Source organism: Rhinatrema bivittatum, chromosome 8 (genome assembly GCF_901001135.1).
Source record: "Rhinatrema bivittatum chromosome 8, aRhiBiv1.1, whole genome shotgun sequence".
Taxonomy (NCBI): Eukaryota; Metazoa; Chordata; class Amphibia; order Gymnophiona; family Rhinatrematidae; genus Rhinatrema; species Rhinatrema bivittatum.
In genome coordinates, this window is record NC_042622.1 from 133,538,786 (window position 1) to 133,564,546 (window position 25,761).

The window sequence follows — 25,761 nt, forward strand, 5'->3', positions numbered from 1 at the left end:
CACACTCTGCCAGGATTGCCTAGCCAGTGGTCGTGAGAAGCCTCCATAGGAGATGTACTCTATCATCAGCTGAAGATATCACCAAGAACAGCTGAGGGCCTAGAGATTCTGACAGATAAAACCCCTGCATACAGATTACTTCTAGTGCAATGCTGGCACCAAGTCACCAATTTGAGGCCCGTCCCCCCCATGCAGGTGGATATTTTAAACACTCTCTCAAACTGTATTCTGAAAAAGAAAAAAAAACCCTGTATTTTTACCCAAGCAATAAAAAAATTATTAAAGCCTGCTTTTATTTGTACATGATAAAAAAATTCAATTTATACTTGATCCAAATAGTCCCTCTTCTATTTGTACAAAACCACTATTTCACAGCATGCAAATGAAATGTATTTTAGAAAATACCCTAGACTTTTACATATAATATTTTCACAAATCTATTTTGGAAAAATAAATCTTAAGACTTTTCACATCGAGTCATGAGGATGTAGGCGAATTACATCTATTCTTTTTGCTTGTTGTAGTTCACATACCTCTTACGGAAAGGGACAGATAATATCCCATCACAATCAGCCCTAAGAAAGACTGCCCACAATCCAGACCTACAGTTCTCACATGAAGCTGGCACTTACAAGAAGAAAACTTGAGGCATGAGATGAAACTAACTGGCCCCCCAGCAGAGCAGTCACCATTCAAGAATCCCTTTACTGTGGATTTCCCTGTAAGTCTACAGGCAACCCAGGGCAGCTCCATTTGAAGAGAATTATTCATGATTTTAAGAGGGCGGTTGCAGCCTTAGTGCTCTCAGCAATATATTAATATTCTACAAAGAAACCATGAGGAGAAATCACACTACATGGTATTCTCCCACCACTCTCCTCCTTCCCTATTCTCTGATCTGCCAAGTGTCATTTTAAAAAGGTAGTTTTTTTTTTCAATTATATTAAAAAAAAAAAAAAAATGTCAACAGAAGCGAACATCAAATAAAGCCATACTAACCAATTTAGGAAGAGTTAAAAAACAAGATGTTCATATATATATATATATATATATATATATATATATATATACATACACACACACACACACACACACACGTATTACCCAATAATAAACATCCCCTTGGTATTGAGGATAAGAACTCTGCTAGGGATCTGCCTAATGCACAATGCAGCACAGACAAATCATCTGCTGATTTGCATCTGTTTTAAATCTTAAAACTCTACTTAAGCAGTAATGGATCTTGTATACAGAATCAGCAATCTGTCAAATAAGAATAGTGAGATTCATATTTATAGGAGACCAACATTTGAATGTTGCAAGTCCTAATCATGGAATGCCTTCTGAGAGGAGGGACTAGAGTAGTCTCCATGTATGGCAGATGCACAAATAATGTGCCGATATCTCGGAACATGGTAGAGGTCGAAACAGCAGCCTGGTGCAGTTCTGTAGGCAGGTCTCAGAGCACAGGAGCTGGAGCAGAGGCAGAGGCAGGGGTAGGGGCAGGAACAGTGTGAAGGGGCAGATCCATAGATGGAGATTCAGGCACTGGGGCTACCGGACTTGGCTTACGCTGCTGCAGCTTCTCATTAAGCTGGTTGTAAAGATCTCTCACGGCCTCGCTGCTCTGTGAAATGAGAAGACAAAAGCTTTAGATTTAACACTGATGCCACAGCAATACTGAGAGGCATGCTGTTTTCTAGGTCAGCATGCTGGCAAAACTCCACTTCTGTTATTTCTTGTGTAACGGTGTATTGAGAAGGTTTTTTTCCTTGAAGCTAGACTAGTTTGGTGGAGGTAAAAAATAAAAACAATTACAGCAATGAGTGCACACTAACCAGGCTTGTAGGAATAGAGATTGCATTGATCAGACTTAAAGGTCAAAAAGTACGTTAAGTGTCAGCACGGAGTTACATTTCTGCCTTCTAGGTTCAATTTACAAGAAATAACATGACTTACAAGAATCCAAACTGATTAGCATATATGAGATGTATAATGCCAATTAGGAAAATGTTATGTTAACTAAGTAGGTAACTCACTGGCGTGCAAATTAGAGGCGGAGACCTATCTAACCTATTGTATCACTAAAGTTGTAAGATTCCTCCTGGGATATCTCAAAAACTGATTATTCTCTCTTGTTGTTAGTTTGTTAATATTGAGCATTTGTTTCAGCCACAATGCTTGAAGATCATGTAAGTGCATCAACCAATACAGTTCCTCTTGATCAAGTATACAAGAGGGGCATGTACAAGTTACAGCTGTTAGGTTTGATGGGGATGAAAATAGCAAAAAGACTATATTTTTTGTTCTTCCATTAATTGCAGAAGAGTAAGCAATAAGACCCAAAGGGCCAGATTTTAAGAGGGGCGCGCACAAATATACGCCCGATTTTATAACATGCGCGCAAAGCCGCGCGTATGTTATAAAATCCAGGGTCAGCTCGCGCAAGGGGGTGCACAATTGTGTAACTTATGCGTGCCAGGCCGTGAAGCCTTCTTCTGTTCCCTCCAGCCTTCCTCCGTTCCCTCCGATTTCGGAGCGGCTTCGGAGGGAACTTTCCTGCCGCCCCCCCCCCCCCCACCTTCCCCTCCTTAACCCACCCCCAGCCCTACCTAAACCTCCCCCCTTTACCTTTAACTTATAAGTTGTGTCTGCCTTCCTCTGTTCCCTCCGAGGCCGAAATCGGAGCGGCCTCGGAGGGAACTTTCCTTTCACCCCTCCCCACCTTTATCTTATAAGTTGCGCCTGCCTCTGGGCCGCTGTGCCTGGAGGCTCCGGCCCCGCCCCTCTTTTCAAGCCCCGGGACATACGCGCGTCCCGGGGCTTGCGGATAATATACGGGTGTAACCCTTTTAAAATCCGCCCCAAAGGGTACAAACAGGCACTCATGCTTCACAAAGTGTCTTTAACCCAGAAGCATCTGTTTACATTGCTTATAAAAACTATAAATTGCTGTTGAAACTGGTCAATGGTTAGGCCAAAATGAAAAAGGCATTTAAGGAAAAACCAGAAATATTAAATAAAAAACCCAAAATCTGAAACTGAAAACTTTTTCACTAAAGTTAACTGGTATGAGAGTTGAAAAAAGCAGCTGTCCTTTGACTAGTCAGACTCTGTCTCATGTTTTTGATCTATTTTATAGAACTTTTTTTTTTAAACACACTACAATCTAAGAAGTTTAATAATGGAGCTGAAAGATGGCAGCTCATATACCCATTAGAGCAGAAGGCATTCTTCTGTTGCTGAAGCCTGTTTCTAGAATCCTCTGCCAAAAGGAATCAGATTTTGCTTGGTAATGGTGACCTCAGAGGTTAGGCTATAATATTCTTGTCTGAATGAGGAATTTCCTCTCTATAAAGGGAATCTGCCTACTTTTTATTATGGTTTTATATTTTTAGTCATCCTTTCAGACAATGAGGTCTCAAAGTCTTCTCGTTGTGACATGATCATCAAAAGGATGCACATGCAGCCAACCTATCAACTAGGTCTCTCACAGCTCCATTAGCGCGAGTCCTGATGGTGGTAATGGTACGGATTCTCAGAAACCCAAACTTAACCTAAATATAGCACCCAACATTTCCTTATTTATTTTACCATAACCAGAAGAGGGTTAGCATGTAGGGACATATCGAAAAGCAAGATAGTACTTTTCCAATGAAATGGTACCAGGAGAGATTTCAGGACCAACAGCATGTGAGGCATAATAGTGAAGGACCAGTCTGGTGGCTCCATGGAAGTGATGTACTGCACCATGTCCCAGAATCTGGGCTCAATTCTGCTCCCTAATTCAGCAGAGACTGGATTTAGGGCCCATGACTGCAGGGTTCCGGAAGGTGCCCTGTGTGCATAGCATCCAACCGAGGACAGTAGCCGCAGTGACTGGAATAAAGTAAGTTGGGAATGGGATATAAAATAGGGGAAAAATCCATAAGTAGTTGAAAATGAAAGCTCATGGTTGGTGCTAAATCCCAGCCCTGGTTCTGAATGAGTTGGAAGCCCAAAGTAGGAGGAAACTGCCAAGTCCAAAAGTAAAAAAACAGAAAAAGAAGGGCTGAAAGATATGGGGGTAGTTTTTCTTCCTTAGTGCTGGACATGAAACACTAAAATACATCTCTTTTTGTGTTGCTTAAGTTAAAACATTTGGAGGAATGAGGAGCTTAATACTTTGTTTTTAAGTTTTCTGAAGGATATTTCCTGTACAGATCAACCACTGTTGGAACTTCTGCACATTACCTGGCAGACAGGAGATAAACACAAGAGACTAAAGGAGAAATACTTTCTGTGAAGGAAAGGTGTACACTTCACTACTGTTTACTATATCTGATTAACAGAGATGAGACCATGACTCAGCAAGCTTAGACTGAACAAACATTCTGTAGTGAAAAGATCTGCAATATTGTGTTTAATAACATAACCCTAAAAACTGATTTGCCATGGAAAACATTCCTAAAATATATTGGCTGTGCTCTGCATTCAAATCAAACTCATCTCCCCTTACCGTTTTTGTGGGTTCTAAAGCTTTCTGTAGTGCTTCTAATTTGGCAGGTGCCACTTTGTGATGAAGGTGAAGCAACAATCTGAGTACATGTCGATGGACATTCTCCTTCCTGTAAAAGGAGAGTTATATCATTTACAAATCGAAATAGAAATGGACACAGAAAGAAAGGAAAAGATGGTAAATAAGTGAGAATATCCTTTCAATAGAGAGATTAACATGGAGAAAAAGTGATAAAAGTTATAATTTTTGGGATGCAGGGAAACCACGCCTCCATTTTGCAAAAGGAGAGAAAGCACGTTTTCTCACCGTAAATGGTGTTTTCCCATAGATAGCAGGATGAATTAGCTATTACATGAGGGTGACATCATCTGGCGGCACTGAACGGACTAATCTCTCCAAGCTTGCAGAGCTTTGAGCTCTACTGAGCATGTGTAGGAATTCCCATGCAAGCTTTGCCTCATGAGCCTCTTCAGTCAGTATCAGTGCTGAATCTAGCTATGTAGTGAACTCTCCAGAGAAGTGGACAGGCATTCCATGGCTAATTCATCCAGCTATCTACGGAAAACACCATTTATGGTAAGCAAACCTACTTCTTCCATCAATAAGCAGGCTGAATTAGCCATTACACGTGGGGAGTCTCAAGCCAAGGGTTGCAGCGGAGTGATAATTAAGCAACCCAGACTTCATCTTGGAAAGCGGACTACAGCAAGAACAGATTGTACAAAACTGCTTGCCCACACTTGCTATCTATCCTCGAAAGGTTATCAAGGCAGTAATGGTATGTGAATGTGTAGACTGAAGACCATGTTACAGCTTTGCATAGTTTTTTGATAGGTACTTCTCACAGATAAGCAACAGAGAAAGCCATGGTTTGTATCTGATGAGCTTTAATTGACTAAGTTGGGAGAAAGCAGAATCTGGTTTTTTTTATTTTTATGTTTTTTAGATTTGTCTAGCGCATTTGAACTGGTGAGCCATGTTTTATTGCTGGAACGATGTAAGGAATTAGGTCTGCAAGGACAGGTTCTAACATGATTGAATTGGAGAAATTACTTACCTGATAATTTCGTTTTCCTTAGTGTAGACAGATGGACTCAGGACCAATGGGGTCTAGTGTACTCCTGTTAGCAGTTGGAGACGGATCAGATTTCAATCTGACGTCAGCTCCTAGTACATATACCCCTGCAGGAAGTGCAGCTCTTCAGTACTCTCCTCGAAAAGCATTGTGGATATATGTGTGACTGACTGATTGATTAACTTAATAATATGATTAGCTTAAATAACTTCATAACTTGTTAGAACGTTTAAAACTTGATTAACTTGAACTGGTTGATTGACTATAGCTGGAGACCGCCAGTGTACTCAACCGGAAAGCGTCGACACCCGGCAGGGTGGATGCCCTAGGTAGATGAAAAACATGGCTTAACATGACTTACCCTTGATTCATTGCCAAAAACCATGTATAACGGCAGCCAAGGGTGGGATGCTGAGTCCATCTGTCTACACTAAGGAAAACTAAATTATCAGGTAAGTAATTTTGCCATTTCCTAGCGTGTAGCAGATGGACTCAGGACCAATGGGATGTATAAAAGCTACTCCCGAACCGGGTGGGAGGCTGCCCGTGGTCCACTTAGAATTGCCCTTGCAAATGCCGTGTCCTCCTGAGCCTGCACATCCAGACGGTAGAATCTGGAGAAGGTATGGATGGAGGACCACGTTGCCGCCCTGCAGATCTTGGCAGGTGACAGCATTCTAGTTTCTGCCCAGGATACCGCCTGGGCTCTGGTAGAATGGGCCTTGACTTGTAGAGGTGGAGGTTTTCCAGCTTCTACGTAGGCCGCCTTGATGACTTTTGATCCAGCGGGCAATGGTTGCCCGCGAGGCTGCTTCTCCTTGCCTCTTTCCGCTGTGAAGGACGTCTTTCGTACTGGTTCCGACATTTCCAGGTATCTGGATAGGAGTCTGCCGATATTGAGGTGGCATAGACTACGTGCTTCTTCCGAATTCTTCAAGCCATCCATCGTTGGCAGTGAGATGGTTTGGTTAAGGTGGAAGTGTGAGACCACTTTGGGGAGGAAGGAGGGCACCATGCGTAGTTGGATGGACCCCGGGGTAAGTCTGAAAAAGGGCTCACGGCAGGACAGTGCGTAGTTCCGAGATGCGGCGGGCCGAACACACGGCCAGCAAGAACACAGTCTTTAAGGTTAACAGATGGAGGGACAGACCTTGGAGGGGTCTGAAGGCGGATCCCGCTAGGAACTCCAAGACGAGGTTGAGGTTCCATAGAGGTACTGGCCACTTTAGTGGTGGGCGGATGTGTTTGACTCCTTTCAGGAAGCGTGATACATCTGGGTGCGAGGCTATGCTGTTGCCCTCGCTCCCGGAGCCGTAGCATGACAATGCTACCACTTGTACCTTGATGGAGTTGAGGGACAGACCCTTCTGTAGTCCATTCTGTAAGAATTCCAGGATCACGGGGACATTGGAGGAGCATGGCTTGACGTTGTGGCCTTCGCACCAGGCCTCAAAAACTCTCCAGATCCTTATGTACGTTATAGATGTGGAGAACTTGCGTGCTCGGAGGAGAGTATCTATTACCGCCCCCGAGTATCCTCTCTTTCTCAGGCGGGCCCTCTCAATGGCCAGACCGTAAGAGAGAATTGAGCTGGGTCCTCGTGAAGGATCGGACCTTGCTGTAGTAGGTCTCTGTGTGGGGGCAGGGGTAGTGGATTCCCTGCCAGTAGTCTTCTCATGTCTGCGTACCAGGGTCTTCTTGGCCAATCTGGAGCCACCAGAACTAGTCCCCCGTGTCGCTGTATCTTGTGTATGATTGCGCCCAGCAAGGGCCACGGCTGGAAGGCATATAGCAGGGTCCCCGGTGGCCAGGTCTGTACCAGGGCATCGATCCCCTGGGACTGCGGATCCCGCCTGCGGCTGAAGTATCTGAGTACTTGAGCGTTGGATCTGCTTGCTAGAAGGTCCATGTCTGGGGTCCCCCACCGATTCACTATCATCTGGAAGGCTGTGGACGACAGGTTCCATTCTCTTGGGTTTAGACTTTCTCTGCTGTGGAAGTCTGCCGTGATGTTGTCTTTCCCAGCGATGTGGACGGCGGAGATCTCCTGGAGATTTGCTTCCGCCCACGCCATCAGGAGGTCTATTTCTAGGGACACCTGTTGGCTTCTGGTTCTGTCCTGTCGGTTGATGTAGGCCACAGTTGTGGCGTTGTCCGACATCACCCTGACCGCTTTGTCTCGGAGTCTGTGGGCGAACCGCAGGAAGGCGAGTCTGACTGCCCGCGCTTCTAGGCGGTTGATGTTCCATCCCGCCTCTTCTGCATTCCACCGTCCTTGGGCGGTTAACTCTTCTCAGTGTACTCCCCATCCGTGTAGACTGGCATCTGTGGTGAGCAGGGTCCAGGTTGGGGAGGATAGTCTTGATCCCTGGCTGATGTGGCTGGTCTGCAGCCACCACCGTAGTTGGGTCCGGATTCTGCCCGGGAGTGGTAGACGTATGGTGTAGTTCTGGGACCGTGGGCTCCACCGCGATAGAAGTGAGCGTTGTAGGGTCATTTGGGCTCGCGCCCATGGCACCACTTCCAGTGTGGATGCCATCAGCCCGAGGACTTGCAGGTAGTCCCATGCTGTGGAACGAGGAACGCTCAGCAAGGTCTGCAGCCGGTTCCACAGTTTTGATCTCCTTGTGGGGGTCAAGATGACCTTGTCTTCCTTGGTGTTGAATTGGACTCCTAGGTATTCCAGCGACTGTGAGGGCTGTAGGGAGCTTTTGTTTGTGTTGACCACCCATCCTAGGCTTTCCAGTAGTGTTATGACTCTGCTGGTTGCTTGGTGGCTTTCCTCTGGTGACTTTGCCCTGATCAGCCAATCGTCTAGGTAAGGGTGAACGAGGATTCCTTCCTTCCTCAGTGTTGCCTCCACCACTACTATTACCTTGGTGAACGTCCGGGGTGCTGTGGCTAACCCGAAGGGTAGTGCCCGGAACTGATAGTGACGATCCAGGACCTTGAAGCATAGGTAGTGCTGGTGCTCCCGATGAATTGGGATGTGTAAGTAGGCCTCCGAAAGATCCAGGGATGTGAGGAACTCTCCTGGTTGTATTGCACGTATGACGGATTGTAGGGTTTCCATGCGGAAGCGGGGTTCCTTAGGTGGCGGTTGACCGACTTGAGGTCCAGGATAGACCTGAATGTACCCTCTTTCTTGGGTACAACAAAGTAGATGGAGTAATGTCCAGTATTCATTTCCTGTGTAGGCACCGGGGTTATGGCCTCGAGGGCCAGAAGTCTGGATAGAGTAGCTTCCACTGCCGCCCTCTTGAGGAGGTCGTGGCAGGGGGATTCCATGAACCTGTCCGGAGGGGTTCGAAGGAAATCCAGGAAGTACCCCTCCCGGATGATGGCTAGGACCCACTTGTCGAAGTTATCTCGACCCATCTGCGGTAGAATAGGGCTAGTCTGCCCCCTATGGCTTCTTCCCTTGTATGGGTCGGCTGATTCTCATTGTGGGGCACGGCTGGGGCCTGTCCCCGAGCTGGCTCCCCTCTTGTTGTGCTTGCTCCGAAAGGATTGGTTCCTGCCCGTAGGGCGGGGTGCTTGATAGTTGCTCTTGTAAGGGTTGAAGCGCTGCGAGCTTCTGCTCCTGGCGGACCTGTGGAAGGGAAGCTGGTTTCTCTTCGTCTTGTCTTCCGGCAGGCGTGGTAATGGGGAGTCGCCCCATTTGTTGGCCAGTTTCTCTAGTTCGCTGCTGAACAGGAGGGATCCTTTGAAGGCGTCAGCCGACCAACTTCGAAGCCAGAGTTGTCTCCTGGCCGCCACTGCAGACGACACTCCTCTGGCTGCTGTGCGCACTAGATCGGAGGCAGTGTCAGTGAGGAATGATACTGCTGGTTCCATGTCTTCTCCTGGAGTGTTGTTCCTGGCTTGTGATAAGCAGGCACGTGTCACCATGGTGCAGCAGGCCGCAATCTGCAGGGGCATGGCTGCAACTTCAAATGACTGTTTTAGGATGGCTTCCAGGCACCGGTCATGTGCATCCTTGAGCGCCGCTCCTCCCTCCACTGGGATGGTAGTGCGCTTGGCGACCGCGCAGACTATGGCGTCCACTCTAGGGCATGCCAGAAGCTCCTTGGTCGCTGGGTCCAGGGGGTACATGGCTGACAAGGCTCGTCCCCCTTTGAATGTGGACTCCGGGGCATTCCATTCCAGGTCAATTAGCTGTTGTGCCGCCTGTAAGAGAGGAAAATGTCGAGACGTCTGGCGAAGGCCCTCCAGCAGGGGGTTCGTTCTAGGTTCCCCCGAGATGCCTTGGCCCGGGATAGCGAGTTCCATTAGACATTGGGATACGAGGTCCGGGAGCTCGTCCTTTGTGAAGAAGCATCTCATGGTTCGTGTGGCTCTGTCCCCGAGGGAGGTTCCCCCTCCTCCAGGGGCTCGACTTCCTCTTCGAAGAAATCCGTGACCCCGTAGGTGGGGCTTCTGGGTAGTAGGAGTCTGTGCCTAGGCCTTGAGGGTCCTGGGGCATGAGGGTCCTCCGGTGGAGCATGTGGCTGAACAGCCAGAGGTTCAATTTGCATCTTGACAAAGGCGTGAATACCCTTGAATAACTCCACCCAAGATATCGATGCTGGGTCTAAGTTGAGAGGTGCAGGTTCTCTGGGGGTCCCCGTCTGTGGGGTGGACCCACTGGGGCCTGCTAGGTCCGGGGTACCCCCTGAGGAGCTAGCACTGGGCCCTGGGTGGGACTGGCCCTGACCTGGATCTCCCAGGGCCTCCTCACAGTGTGCGCACAGGGCGTCGGCTTCCTCGCTCTCTGCAGCTCTGATATGGCATGCATGGCAGAGGCCTTGAGCTTTTATTCCTGTTTCTGGAGGTGCCATGTCTGTGGACACGTAAGCTCGTGTGCTCCAGTATGCCTGAGATCTGCGCGCAGATATGCGCCTAGCCGTAGATATGCGCCCGGCTCTGTGCGTGCAACTTATGCGCACAAGTTTATGCGCACAAGGATTTTTGTGCGCTTAGCTCGATTTGTGCGCTCGGATCGAATGGCAGGCAGCGCGGCGAACAGGGCCAAGATGGCGACGGCGAACATGCAGGTAATATGGCAACCTCCTCGGAGGGTCTCCACATGGGCAGACCCTTGGAAATAGCCGGGGCCTGGCCCTGCTAGGGCGGAACAACCCGGTGGCACTGGTTCCGATCGGTGACCTGTGCTCCTCCTCAATCCTCGGAAACCAGATTCAAACAGAAGATTTTCACCTTACCTTGTCTTCGGCGCTTCCCGGTTTCGTTCCGGGCGGTCTCCGGCTGCGGGGGGAAGAGGGCAAATATCTTCACCGCCGCGCTCGAGGGGTCCACCCGCTACCTCTCAGCTGTGCCCGAGGATCGGGGGCTAGGTCCTTGCTGCGATTCGGCCGCCGGACTGAGGCTCACCTCCGAGGGACCACAGAAATCACCTCGGGAATCTCAACTGGGGGAGGGACCCAAGGGTATCACCGCAGGAGAGCGGGGCTAGTCATCAGGTAGGTTTTCCCCTTTAATTTTGGCTTTCTTCTTTCGATTTGGTTCAAACGCTGCGAGAGCGTGCAGATAGTCCCTAACTGCTATGGAGACGGAAAATACTGAAGAGCTGCACTTCCTGCAGGAGTATATGTACTAGGAGCTGACGTCAGATTGAAATATGATCAGTCTCCAACTGCTAACAGGAGTACACTATACCCCATTGGTCCTGAGTCCATCTGCTACACGCTAGAAAATCACTTTTGAAAAAGAAATATGCAGTCATGCAGGTGCGTGGTAAGCATTCCAGGCGTTATAGTTTTGATTGTGGGGTTCCACAGGGTTTGCCTCTCTCCTTTGTTGTTCAATCTTTTTATGCAGCCATTAGGGAAATTGATTAAAGAATTGGGGTTTCAAGGGTTCCTTTATATTGATGATGTAGAGTTGATTTTCTCAACTGGAGGTAACATTGAGGAGGCTATGATGAAGATTAATGAAAAGTTAGGCCTGCTAACTGTTTTTAAATAACCACTTAGTGTTGAATATTGGGAAAACAGAGTGGATGTATATTGGAAGGCAGGATGTTTTGCAAAGAGCCTTGACGTTAAAGATTGAAGGGGTAGAGTTGAATGCTAGCTCTAAGGTGAAGAATCTGGGGGTGATGTGTGATGATCAATGGAATGCTGAATCTCATATCTATGGTAGTTCAATAAATATTTTTTAAGTTTAAATTATTGAAAAGGATTTGAATCTTTCTTTCTTTGGCTGGTGGTCCAGACTTTTCTCTTGCCTCAGATAGATTAATGTAATGGGCTATTGATGGGACTACCAATGAAGAATGTTTACAGATTGCAGGTCATGCAAAATATGGCAGCAAGGTTGATCTATGGATGCCCTCAAAAGGTCAGTGCTGCTCCCTTATTGAGGCAGCTGCACTGGCTTCCAGTTCAGCAAAGAAAGGAAAATTAGTTCTTACCTGTTAATTTTCATTCCTGTAGTACCACGGATCAGTCCAGACCATGGGTTGAGCCTCCTTTCCAGCAGGTGGAGACAGACCAAAACTGAAAGGGTATCCTATATGAGGACAGAGCCTACCCTGTAGTCCTTCAGTATAGCATTGTCAAAGCAGAGAAGATAAACACCATGGAACAAGCAAGTAACAGAAGAACTCGAGCAAACCACAAGAGAACTCTGAAATTGCTGAACAAGGAACAACAGGTAATAAATGAATGAATGAATGAATGAACTCCGTGCATGGACACTCTTGCATGAATGCTCACCATCATCACATGGATGCTTCCGGTGCCTCCAATGAGGAAATACATAGCATAAGGATTTCGAGCAGACAGGATGATAGAAAGGGAAGGGCGTCTGGACTGATCCGTGGTACTACAGGAAAGAAAATTAACAGGTAAGAACTAATTTTCCTTTCCCTGTACGTACCCGGATCAGTCCAGACCATGGGATGTACCAAAGCTTCCCTAGACAGGGTGGGACCTTGACAGGCCTGCTCGAAGTACCTGCCTCCCAAAAGGACCAAAAACTGGCGCAGGAACATCAAGGCTGTAATGTCGAGCAAATGTATGCAGAGACTTCCAGGTAGCTGCCCTGCATATCTCCTGTGAGGAGACGACTGACTTTCCGCCCAGGAGGCCACCTGAGAACACAAGGAATGGGCCTTGAGGCCCTCCGGGACCCGGCGTCCCTGACAGGCAAGTGGTCACCGGGAAGAGGGGTCCCAGGCTGAGTACTCAAGGGGAACATCCCCCCTGGGACCCTGTAAGAGCTGTGAGACAGAGCTGTCTTACATAGACAAGAAGTTTGATTTCCCTCAAATTCTTTTTTTTTTTTTTTTTTTAAACATATAGAGATTAAATAATACTTGCTTGATCCTGGAAACAATCAGAAGGAGAAAGAAAGAAATCACCACAGTGTGGAAACCAGAGAAAGCTAGGGAACCGCAGGTTCAACTGCCTGCCTCTGGGGGGGTGGCACCGAAAAAAAAACATCGGGTCAGGGGCTTCAGGGAACTCCAATAAAGAAACCGGAGAAAAATCCAAAATGGCCGCTGTTACCGCGGTTTGACGGCCTGGGAACAGCAGGGGAAAATGTTTTGGCGGCTTGGTCCGGGTTCCGGAGGGCATCGGGACCTCGGAGGAACCTTCCCCCCCCTCTGTAGGCAGCGTGAACAGACCACCTCCCGCGAAAGCCTTACTGAGGAATCCCCGCAGGCTAAACACATCTGAGATCATGGCATGGCTGCTGGGTGGGGGAGGGGCAGCACTAAGATAAGCTGAGCTGCTGGTGCTGAAGGAGCGGAGGCACAGAATTAACTGTGCACGTTCTCAATTCACTCTCTCAAGCTGCAAAAGTAAGTAAGGCAGGCAGGAGCCTTCTGTTAATGTTATCAGGGACTCCTCTAGGTAAAATCACCTTTTATTTAGTCTTTGTTTTTTTTCTACAAATGTCCCTGTCAGCAGCTACACAAACATGGATCCCAATGAAGGGAGAGCAGTACAGAAGAGAAGGAGGGAGAGCTGAACAGGGGGAATGACTGGCACCACCAATTTTCACCCCTGCAGCCGAGGATCACCGGGAAAAGGGAGCCTAGGCTATATAAAACAAGGGCCCAAGCCCCCCCTAGGCCCCCGCAAGAGTGAGGAGACAGGGACTGTCTCCTGTGAAAGATCCACAGAGTTCACACTTTTCTTTTTTTTTTTTTTTTAAAACAATAACTCAGAAATACTTGCTAGATCCAAACACAATAGACACACAGAAGGAAAAAATGCCCAGAAGGGACAGAAGTTAACAGGGAACCACAGGGTGAGCTGTTCCACCTGCTGGAGACAGACAAATACTGAAGGGCTACAGGGTAGGCTCTGTCCTCATATAGGATACCCTTTCAGTTTTGGTCTGTCTCCACCTGCTGGAAAGGAGGCTCAATCCATGGTCTGGACTGATCCGGGTACGTACAGGGAATACAATTTAATATTATGAATTTAATGTACAAATAGGTTGATGCAATATCGGCGCGGGAAAACGGGCACTCCTTCTCCGGGGTGCCCGATTTAGTATTTAAATCGGCTGCCTCAGTAAACAGGAGGTTCTAGGGAAAACCGTGTGCCCCTAGTGCTTCCACGGCAGTGGGCGTATAGGAAAGGTTGGCTGTCATCTGGTTAAGAAAACAGATGCTTAACGGATGCTCGTTAATTGAGTGTCCCTTTTCCTAATGACCATCAGCACCTTTTTTTTAATTTTTAATTTTTTTAAAATAATGTCCTTTTTGTTCCTCCGACGTAATATCGTCACAATATTAAGTTGAAGGTAATACAGAAAAGCAGCATTTTCTGCTTTTCTGTACACTTTTTGGGCTGCTTAAAAATTAATGCCTGCTCCAGGCATGTGTTAATTTCTGAGAGTAAAAATGTGCATGGCGGGTGCATTTTTTTTTTTTTTGAATCGAGGAAGAATAGCTAATAGCCTCATCAACAAGCATTTGCATGTGATGAGCACTATTAGCTTCGCGGGGGATTGGACATATGAATCTCCTTATAGCATAAGGGGTTGTGGACATGCATTCAAAACGCGCATCCAAGCACGGGTTAAACAGTGTGCTCGGCTGAGCGCACTGATTTGCATCAGCCTGAAAGTGTCTAAAGGCCAGGGAGCAAAGTACTTATAGTCATTGGTAGAAATTTATACACCTAGGAAATGCCTTTGTTCAGCATCAGAGATTTTGTTTAGAGTACCAACAGTGAAAGAGGTATTCAAGAAGGGCAATCAGGAAACGGCTTTTCTCTGATATAGGACTAGAACTGTGGAACTCAATGCCAAAAGAGTTGTAGATAGAGTTAAACTACCTGCTTTTCTGAAAAAGCGTGAAATCTTGGCTGTTCCCATGTTAGATTGGAATGTAATAGCTTTTATTGTTTTAACAATTTATTGCTGTTCTTTGTATTTGAAAATTATGTAATGTGTTTTTAAGATTTGTTTTATTGTCTGGATTTTCTTTTTTTTTTAAATTTATAATTTCAAAATAATACACAAGATCAAACTCATTACAGAAAAAATTTGAGTCTCTAAAAAAACAGAATCAAATAAAGGTATTAAAACAGCATTATTAAATCAAGTAAAGAAAATACTAGTCTTTCAAAATTATAAAGAATAAGGAGGGGAGGCATTATCAAAGGAGCAATTATAAAGAAAATATGAAACATAAAAGGAAAAAAAGCAGAGACAAATAAGCCTATTATGAATATCCAATCACTAAGTGACAGGGTAGCATCCAGTTAGGACCTCAACTGCACAGGATCGAAAAAAATAAATTTAGAATTAGAATGAATAAGAACACATTTGCAAGGAAATTGAAGAATGAATTTAGCACCAAGAGAAATAACATCTTGTCGCATCAAAAGAGATTTTTTTCCTCCTATCCTGAGTAGCTTGTGTGATATCTGGGAAAATCCAAACATGTTGACCAAGAAAAAGATGCTCTGTGGTGAAAAAAATTTCAAAATTAAATCCTGCTCCTTGGAAAAAACAGAGATGACAATCAACATCCCCAGTTTAGAGACAAACAAGTCAGTAGAAGATTCTAAGAAGTCTGTTAGATTCAAATTAAGTTGGCAATTCGAGACATTAAGAGGCCACTTTCAAATCCTTCAGGAAATAAAGCTTGGCAATAGTGGGAATAGCATCAGATGGAATTCTGAGCACTTTGGTAATATATTTCTTGAAAATTTCCATTGGAAAAAGCGTATCACAGATAGGAAAATTCAAAACCCTCAGATTTAAGTAATGAAGGGAGTTTAATATTTTCCAACTTCCTGGAGTGAACCAACTCAATCAAATTTGTTTGAACATTTTCACACGTTGAAATTTGATTACCTGTATCAGAAATCTTTTCTCCTTGTTAAGCAAATAAAAACATCAATAGACTGAAAATGATTGTAAACATCAGAGGTAACAGTAAACAGCAAGGAAATAGACCTCTCTAAGGTCATCAAAGCTGACCAGACCGTATCTAATGTAACCACAGAAGGCTTAGTCAATAATGGAGAATGAAGTGAATTTTCCAAACCTTGTCGAATTTGAGGTGTTGGAAGGCCACCAGAAGCCTTGGCTTTCCGCAAAGGTGTTGAAATTTGGATTTGCAAAATCACTGCGGACACAGCGGCAAGCCCAGGTTCTCAAACAGCCCCGGAAGCGCCACAAGACAAGCTGGCATGTCCATGTCCAGAGAGGATACTCTCAAAGTGGGAGAAACGTCCCCAGAAGTCGCCAATCCAGGGCTATGATTCAGCCCACATGGCAGCAAAAGTATACTTGCTGGGATCCTGGCCGCGGAAGAGATGGAGTGAATGGCGCGCTGGGGCTCAAGGTAACATCAGCGTCCAGAAGGAGAACCCGTGCACTCCTCGGGTCCTCCGACCATGGATCCAGACTCCTGCAAAGAAAGCTTTAAGGGCTAGAAATCTGATGATCTTAGGTTGGGAAGGGTCCGGCAAGGGAGAACCTGGGGATGGCTTCTGAACTTTAGCTTCCATTTAGAATGAGGCATAGCTGAAAAAAAGAACATCAGAGCTCCAGCACTCCATTTCTCTGCTAAGGCGCCATCTTGCCCCAATTATTGTCTAGTTTTTGATATGTTGTACACCGCAACGATCAGCGTTTCTCTGCGTGAGTGGTCTATAAGAATGAATAAATAAATAAAGTTGCAATCCTGCAGTGATGTATGCACTTAGCTAACTATTTGGATAAAGTTTGCTTAGCTACTGATATCCCCTGATGGTTAGGGTCAAAGGAGATAAAGAGCTGGTTGGTTTGATGATAAGAAGGAGTATTTATTCATTTATTCATTTATTTATTTATTTATTTAAGGGTTTTTATATACCGCGGCACGTTAGCAAACATCACCTCAGTTTACAATGAACATTAAATTAGCAAAAAGCTTTACAATCCAAACAATTATATAAAGATACATAGCTGTTAACGTTGAAACTATAAAATAATTAATATCAACTAAATTCCACAGGGGCGCATAAGGCAGGAGGATCAAGAGCAACAATACAAAATTAACAGTACAAATATTTACAATTTGGGAATATAGAACAACAAATGTAGATTTCTTGAGAGTCAGAATTAATTGACAGATAAGTTACAATATTAAGAATATTGCAAGTATAAAGGTCATAAAGGTGTGCTTAGCGTTATTGAATAGAAACTGATTAGTATGAATAGATAATATTGTATAAATGAAATATTAAATATTATTATCTGAAGGGATGTGTTCATAAATTGTAGGCTTGTTTAAACAGCCATGTTTTCAGGTTCTGTTTAAATTTCTTGTGGCAGGGTTCCTGGCGCAGATCTGTGGGTATTTTGTTCCACAGGTTGATTCCAGCTATCGTGAATGATCGTTCTCTCGAGATATATTTTATATGTCTAAGCGTTGGAGTAGCGAGTTTAGCCTGGTGCATTTTTCTTATTGGTCTGTCTTGATGTATGGAATGTAAAAAACTCAGAGAACCAATGCATATCTTGGTTATATAATGACTTGTGTATAAGGGTAAGAACTTTGAATATTTATTTATTTTATTTATTTAAGTTCTTTTAATATACTGATGCTCAAGACCAAGTCTTATCGTACCGGTTTACAATGAAACAAGGGGAAACCATTTAACAACTGTATAGAAGATAAAGTTGCATTAAACAGGGAGCAAAAAACAAGGGCTTAGGAAGACAGGACAGATTTCAAGCTAATATAACTGGAGAGTACTGAAAATAGTCATCAACAAAGACAATTAAGTAGCGAGACAAATCAAGGTTAACACAATTCAGTGAGTTCGGCAGGTAATTTATCATACGTAATTATTAGGAATTAAATTTCTTGTGGAGGGAGGAACAGGGGAGGTGATAGGGAATGGGTAGGAAGGAGAAAGACAGTATTGGTTGATAGAGGCTCTATCAACCATAAGCTTGGGCGAACAGCCAGGTTTTCAGTTTCTTTCTGAAAGATAGGTGGCATTGTTCCTGACGTATATCTGGGGGGAGAGAGTTCCAATGGAGTGGACACACTGTCAAAAGAGCTCGTTTATGGATGGAGTTGTGGACCAATAATTTGCTTGGGGGAGCCTGGAGAGAGCCTTTGTATGCAGATCTGATCGGCCTTGTGGAGGCATGAGGGGGATGGTGAGTTGGATAGAGAATTGCTGATAGACAGATTTGTGAATGATAGTAAGTCGTGAAAAGTATTCTATAGTGGATAGGTAGCCAGTGTAGGATTTTTAGAAGTGGAGTGATGTGGTCTTTACGACGCGAGTTAGTAAGAATCCTGGCTGCTGCGTTTTGCAGCATCTGAAGAGGTTTAGTGGAAGAGGCGGGTAGACCGAGTAGTAGTGTGTTGCAATAGTCAATCTTTGAAAACAGTATGGCTTGAAGAACTGAGCGGAAATCCTGGAAGTGTAGGAGTGGTCTTAGCTGTTTTAGGACCTGTAGTTTAAAGAAACATTCTTTAGTTGTGGTATTGATGAACTTTTTGAAGTTCAATCAGGAGTCTAGGGTGGCCCCAAGGTTTCTCACCTGGCTGACTAGTGGTATAGTTGCGTTGATGGCTACGGGGTTGTTGTCGCTAGGGGAGATGACGAGGAGTTCTGTTTTGGAGGTATTGAGAACCAGGTTGAGACTCGATAGGAGGAGGCTGATGGAATGCAGACAATTGTTCCAAAAGTTTAGTGTGGTGGAGATGGGGTCTGCGATTGGGATTAGTATCTGCACATCATCAGCATATATATAGTGGGTGAGGTTAAGGGAATTGAGTAATTGGCATAAAGGAAGTAGATAAATATTAAACAGGGTAGGAGAGAGTGATGAGGCTTGTGGTACTCCTTGATTAGAAGGGACTGGGTGGGATTCTTTGTCGTTTTTTTTTAACTTTGTAGTGCCTGTTGAAAAGAAAGGATTTGAACCAGAGAAGAGCAGTGCCGGAAACGCCTATTTCCATAAGACGGTTGATGAGAATTGAATGATTTACAGTGTCAAACGCAGCTGAGATGTCGAGGAGAGCTAGAAGGTAAGAAATTACTTTGCAGAAGAAGCAAGAAAGAAGCCATCGAAGAGGGCAGAGCAGAACTCCTCCAGGCCAAACTCGTCAGAAAGCAGTGTGAGGTTACTGGTCAGCAGGTGCAGGAAAATGTCCGTAAAGGCTGAGTCGTTGAACGTCTCCACTGCAAAATCCAAACACAATAGACATTAGGTTAATGTTGCCAGTATTTTCCTCCAATACTCTCCCCACCACAACAAAACAAAAAAGTAAAATAAAATCACAGTTCCCTTCCATCAGTGCAAGATAAAAGTCTCACAGGAAAACAAACACTGACAGTGAATCAAGACAAAGGCAGAAAAGAACAATTGTTTATTAATATCTTTGGCTCACTGGACCATGTCCATCCTGTACAGCTACTCAAGAATAGACCAAAATGCTTCAAAATTTCAAATATACTTAATTACTAAACACAGCCAATACAATTATTTGTATAATATGGAGAGAAGTGCAATGCACACTGAGCTCCATTAAGGGTGCAGTTTTTGAAGGAATTTCTTCAGGTAAATGGGAGTTTACAATGGTAAAAAGCTTTTTGTAAACAGTCTCCTCCCCAAGTATGGGAAAACAGGCGATGCTGAGGGCAGGGCCTTGCGCAGGCCTGCAAGCTACATAAGGGGGCTAAATATAGCCCTCCCTAGAACCGATAGCAAGGGTATATCTACTCCTGAATGGTGCTTTGAACTGATTTCTATACTTGTTTTACAATTTGAAGGTAATTTCCAAAGGCATTTCTGCTGATAAAACAGTGCTTATCTGTGGAAATGGCTCATTATAAAATTAATTCTTAATCTGAACTTCCCTCACATGTAGAAGTTAAATATTCACCATCATAATAGACACTCCCGGCAATTAGCCTTCATTTGCCTTATTCTTAATCATATCTTGCTCATTCTTCTTGACCTTTCAGCCGCCTTCGACACAGTGAACCACAATATACTATTGGAGCGACTATCCCAAATTGGTTTAACTGGCAATACCCTACGTTGGTTTTCTTCTTATTTATCTGATCGAACATACCAAGTATTAATCAACAACAACCTATCAAAAATAATCAACCTCAACACCGGAGTCCCTCAAGGATCAGCTTTATCAGCCACCCTTTTCAACATATACCTTCTCCCCATTTGCCAACTACTAAAAGAATATGAAATCACACACTTCCTCTACGCTGATGACATTCAGCTCCTCATTCCCATACAAAATTCAATTGAAGACACCTTCAAGAAAACCTCAGAACTACTTATCTCAATCAAACATCTCTTAAATTCCCTGAAACTCATAATCAACTTTGACAAAACTGAAATAATACTCATGGATAAAAAAAACAATCCAACTCCGCCACCCCTGACAATACTTGACAAACAAATAACAACTATACTCCCTACCATCCACACCAGGAACCTCGGAGTTATCATTGATAAAGGACTTTCTTTCAAGAACCACATAGCAAATAAAACTAAAGAAGGATACCACAGACTCCTAACCCTAAGACACCTGAAACCATTTCTCAACCCCTATGATTTCAGAACTGTACTTCAACTTATCTTCTCCACCTTCAACCATTGCAACTCCTTACTAATTGGAATACCTTTTTCATCCCTCAAACCACTCCAAATACTGCAGAACTCAGCCGCCAGAGTCCTAACTGGAACAAAAAGAAATGAACACATAACACCAATATTGACCTCACTTCACTGGCTCCCTATTACTGCACGTATTGCTTACAAATCAATGACCATAATTCACAAAATTCTAAACATAGATCATCAAGGTCTTAACACCTAAACATAATCCCTCAAAATCCTCCAAGAAACCTACGCTCTAATAACTCAGGCTACCTAAACATTCCCCCTATCAAAGATGCACATCTGGCAACCACAAGAGAAAGAGCCTTTTCAATTGCTTCACTTAAACTTTGGAACACTCTACCTAAATTCCTGAGAACCCAACACGACCTAAAAATATTCAAAAAGGACCTAAAAACACTAATGTTCCGCAAATTCTACATTGACCCTCAGACGTCTGATCATTCCAACTCTCAACTGAACTCTCAGTTATAAACCTCTTAATACCTTCTCTTCACCCTGAACTGCATACCCTCCTCTTTCAACCTAATAATACTCTCTGGACTTGATATGCTTATTTCTGATATTGTTCAAATTGTTTTTTTATTGTTGCACAACTGCTAAGAAAAATGTATATTTTTGTAAACAGTTATGATGGCTCTACCGAATGACGGTATATAAAACTCAACAAATAAAGAAATAAACAAACAAACAAACAAATAAATATCGCTTCTTTACCAATGTTCACCAACAAACAATTTTTTTAGGTAAGTTTTTTTTTTAATTGCATTAAAAAATGTAGAGATTACTTACCTGATAATCTCGTTTTCCTTAGTGTATGCAGATGGACTCAAAACAAGTGGGTATAGTGTGCTCGTGCTAGCAGTTGGAGACGGATCTGACATCAGCACGGGGTACATATACCCCCACAGGAAGTGCAGCAACTCAGTAATCTTCCTTGCAAAAGCTTTATGGCTATATGTGTGACTGACCGATCGATTAAATGAACATGATTCCCCTGACCGATTGATAGTAGCTGGAGACCGCCAGTGTTCTCAACCGGAAGGCGTCGACACCCGGCAGGGTGGATGCCCTATGTAAGGAAACATGGCTTACCTTGAGTCGGTGCATGCCCATGTATACCGGCAGCCGGGCGGGATGCTGAGTCCATCTGCATACACTAAGGAAAACTAGATTATCAGGTAAGTAATCTCTACATTTCCTAGCGTGTAGCAGATGGACTCAAAACAAGTGGGATGTACAAAAGCTACTCCCGGACTGGGCGGGAGGCTGCCCTCGCAAATGCTGTGTCCTCCCTGGCCTGGACGTCCAGACGATAGAATCTGGAGAAGGTATGGAGGGAGGACCACGTTGCCGCTTTACATATCTCTGCCGGCGACAACATCCTAGTTTCTGTCCAGGCCGCCGCCTGCGCTCTGGTAGAGTGAGCCTTGACCCGTAGAGGTGGTGGTTTTCCCGCTTCTACGTAAGCCGCCTTGATAACTTCTTTGATCCAGCGGGCAATGGTTGCCCGTGAGGCCGCTTCCCCTTGCTTCTTCCCGCTGTGAAGGACGAACAGGTGGTCCGTCTTTCGTACCGCTTCCGACATCTCCAGGTATCTGGACAGCAGCCTGCCGATGTCGAGATGGCGCAGTATTCGACCTTCTTCCGACTTCTTCAAACCTTCCGTGGTTGGCAAGGATATGGTTTGGTTAAGGTGGAAGTGTGAGACTATTTTGGGTAAGAAGGAAGGAACCGTGCGAAGATGGATAGCCTCTGGAGTGATTCTGAGAAACGGATGACGGCAGGACAGCGCTTGTAGCTCTTAGATGCGGCGTGCTGAGCATACGGCCAGCAGGAACACCATCTGCAAGGTTAACAAATGGAGGGACAGGCCTCGGAGGGGTCTGAAGGCGGGTCCCGCTAGAAATTCCAAAACTAGATTGAGGTTCCACAGGGGCACTGGCCACTTCAGTGGCGGGCGAATGTGCTTGACTCCTTTCAGGAAACGTGACACGTCTGGGTGTGTGGCAATGCTGTTGCCCTCACTCCTAGGACCGTAGCAGGATAGCGCTACCACCTGAACCTTGATGGAATTGAGGGACAGACCCTTCTGAAGTCCATCTTGCAGGAAATCCAAAATGATAGGGATTTTGGCGGCATGTGGATTGGTGCTGTGAGGGTCGCACAAGGCTTCAAATACCCTCCAGATCCTTATATATGTAAGTGATGTGGAGAACTTGCGTGCTCGGAGGAGTGTATCTATTACCAGCCCTGAGTATCCCCTTTTCTTCAGTCTAGCCCTCTCAATGGCCAGACCGTAAGAGAGAATTGAGCTGGATCTTCGTGGAGGATGGGACCTTGCCGCAGCAGGTCCCTGTGTGGAGGCAGGGGTAGTGGATTCCCTGCCAGCAGTCTTCTCATGTCTGCGTACCAGGGTCTTCTTGGCCAGTCCAGGGCCACTAGAAGAACTAGGCCTCTGTGTCGCTGAATCTTGTGTATAATGGCGCCCAGCAGGGGCCATGGAGGAAAAGCATATAGCAGAATCCCCTGAGGCCATGGTTGTACTAGAGCGTCGATCCCGTGGGAGAGACTGAAGTATCTGGGTACTTGAGCGTTGGACCTGTCCGCTAGTAGGTCCATGCCCGGAGTCCCCCACTGATCCACAATCATCTGGAAAGCTGTGGGCGACAGCTGCCATTCCCCTGGGTTTAGGCTTTCTCTGCTGAGGAAGTCTGCCGTGGTGTTGTCCTTCCTGGCGATGTGGACGGCGGAGATGTCCTGAAGATTCGCCTCCGCCCAAGCCATCAGGGGGGCTATTTCTAAGGATACCTGTCGGCTTCTGGTTCCGCCCTGTCGGTTGATGTATGCCACCGTGGTGGCGTTGTCCGACATCACTCTGACTGCTCTGTTTTGAAGTCTGCAGGCAAATTGCAGGCAGGCTAACCTGACCGCCCGTGCCTCTAGTCGGTTGATGTTCCACCCCGACTCTTCTCTGTTCCACCGCCCCTGGGCGGTTAGCTCTTCGCAGTGTGCTCCCCAGCCGCTCAGGCTGGCATCTGTAGTGAGCAGGGTCCAGGTTGGGGAGGACACCCTTGACCCCCGGCTCATGTGGTCAGGCTGCAGCCACCACCGTAACTGATTCCGTACTCTGGCCGGTAGAGGTAGATGCACGGTGTAGTTCTGTAATCGTGGGCGCCACCGAGATAGGAGGGCGCGCTGTAACGGTCTCATATGGGCCCGTGCCCATGGTATCACTTCCAGAGTGGAGGCAATTAGGCCGAGGACCTGTAGGTAATCCCAAGCTGTGGGCCGAGCGGTGCTTAGCAGATTCTGCAAGCGATCCCGGAGTTTCGATTTCCTCATGGAGGTCAGGCTGATCTTGTCTTCCTGAGTGTCGAATTGGACACCTAGGTATTCCAGCGACTGCGAAGGCTGTAGGGAACTCTTGTGTATGTTGACTACCCATCCTAGGCTTTCCAGAAGAGATATAACTCTGTTGGATGCCTGGTGGCTCTCCTCCGGTGACTTTGCCCTGATCAGCCAATCGTCTAGGTAGGGATGGACGAGAATGCCTTCCTTCCTGAGTGACGCCACCACCACTACTACTACCTTGGTAAAGGTCCGTGGCGCGGGGGCTAACCCGAAGGGTAGAGCCCGGAATTGAAAGTGCTGATCCAGGACTTTGAAGCGTAAGTAACGCTGGTGATCCCGATGAATTGGGATATGTAGATAGGCCTCAGAGATCCAAGGATGTGAGATACTCCCCTGGCTGTATTGCACTTCGGACGGACCGAAGAGTTTCCATGCGAAATCTTGGGACCCGTAAGTGCTGGTTGACAGTCTTGAAGTCCAGGATGGGCCTGAAGGTGCCCCCCTTCTTGGGGACAATGAAATAAATGGAGTAATGCCCAGAATTTATGTCCCATGCAGGCACTGGGATTATGGCTTTTAGGGACAGGAGTCTCTCCAAGGTAGCTGCCAGCGCCGCCCTCTTGAGGGGCGGACAAGGCGATTCCACAAACTTGTCCGGAGGGAGATGAAAGAAGTCCAGGTAATACCCTTCCCGGACAATGGCGAGGACCCACTGGTCCGAAGTAATCTCGACCCACCTGCGGTAAAATAGGGTTAGCCTGCCCCCTATGGCCTCTTCCCCCAGATGGGTCGGCTGATTCTCATTCTGGGGTGCGGCCGGGACCCGACCCCGAGCCGGTTCCCCTCTTGTTGTGCCGGGTCCGAAAGGACTGGTTCCTGGTCTGAGAACGAGGAGCTTAGTAGCGAGCCCTGGAAGGATTGAAGCGTTGAGAGCTTCTACCTCTGGATGGTCTAGGAAAAGGGCGCTGGGTCCTCCTTGACGTGTCTTCGGGTAGACAGGGTAATGGAAATGCGCCCCATTTATTAGCCAGCTTCTCGAGATTGCTGCCGAACAGGAGGGATCCCTTAAAGGGCATTCTTGTAAGGCGAGTCTTGGAGGAGTCGTCGGCCAACCAATTTCGGAGCCAGAGGTGTCTTCTGGCTGCCACTGAGGATGATACTCCCTTGGCTGCTGTACGGACTAGGTCGGAGGCAGCGTCAGTGAGGAACGAGAGGGCTGATTCCATTTCTTCTCCCGGAGTGTTGTTCCTGGCCTGTGATAAGCAGGAGCGCGTCACCACGGTGCAGCAGGTCGCAATTCGTAGGGACATGGCTGCCACCTCAAAGGCGTGTTTCAGAATGGCATCCATGCGCCGATCATGTGCATCCTTGAGGGCCGCCCCTCCCTCCACCGGAATGGTGGTGCACTTCACAATTGCGCTAACTATGGCGTCTACCATCGGGCACGCCAGCAGCTCCTTGGTTGCTGGGTCTAGGGGGTACATGCTAGACAAAGCCCAACCCCCTTTGAATGAAGCATCTGGCGCATTCCATTCCAGATCAATTAACTGCTGTGCTGCTTGTAGGAGGGGAAAATGGTGAGCCGTGGGACGCAGGCCCTCTAGCAGGGGGTTTATTCTAGGTTCCCCTGGGGTGCCCTGGCCCGGGATAGCCAGCTCCGACAGGCATTGAGAGACCAGGTCTGGAAGATCCTCCTTAGGAAAGA

At 46.2% G+C, this 25,761-nt stretch overlaps 1 protein-coding gene across 1 annotated transcript in view; it reads right to left on the minus strand.

Annotated features, from left to right (window-relative positions):
• Positions 1-274: 274 nt before the first annotated feature.
• Positions 275-25,761, minus strand: part of NELFB (negative elongation factor complex member B) — a 109,104-nt gene continuing 83,617 nt past the window's right edge. Inside the window, exons 11-13 of the mRNA XM_029612657.1 lie at positions 19,096-19,237; positions 4,499-4,607; positions 275-1,627 (exon numbers count right to left, since the gene is read on the minus strand). Of these exons, the coding sequence (XP_029468517.1) occupies positions 1,460-1,627; positions 4,499-4,607; positions 19,096-19,237 (419 nt within the window). The 3' untranslated portion in view covers positions 275-1,459. The remainder of the gene's footprint in view (positions 1,628-4,498; positions 4,608-19,095; positions 19,238-25,761) is intronic.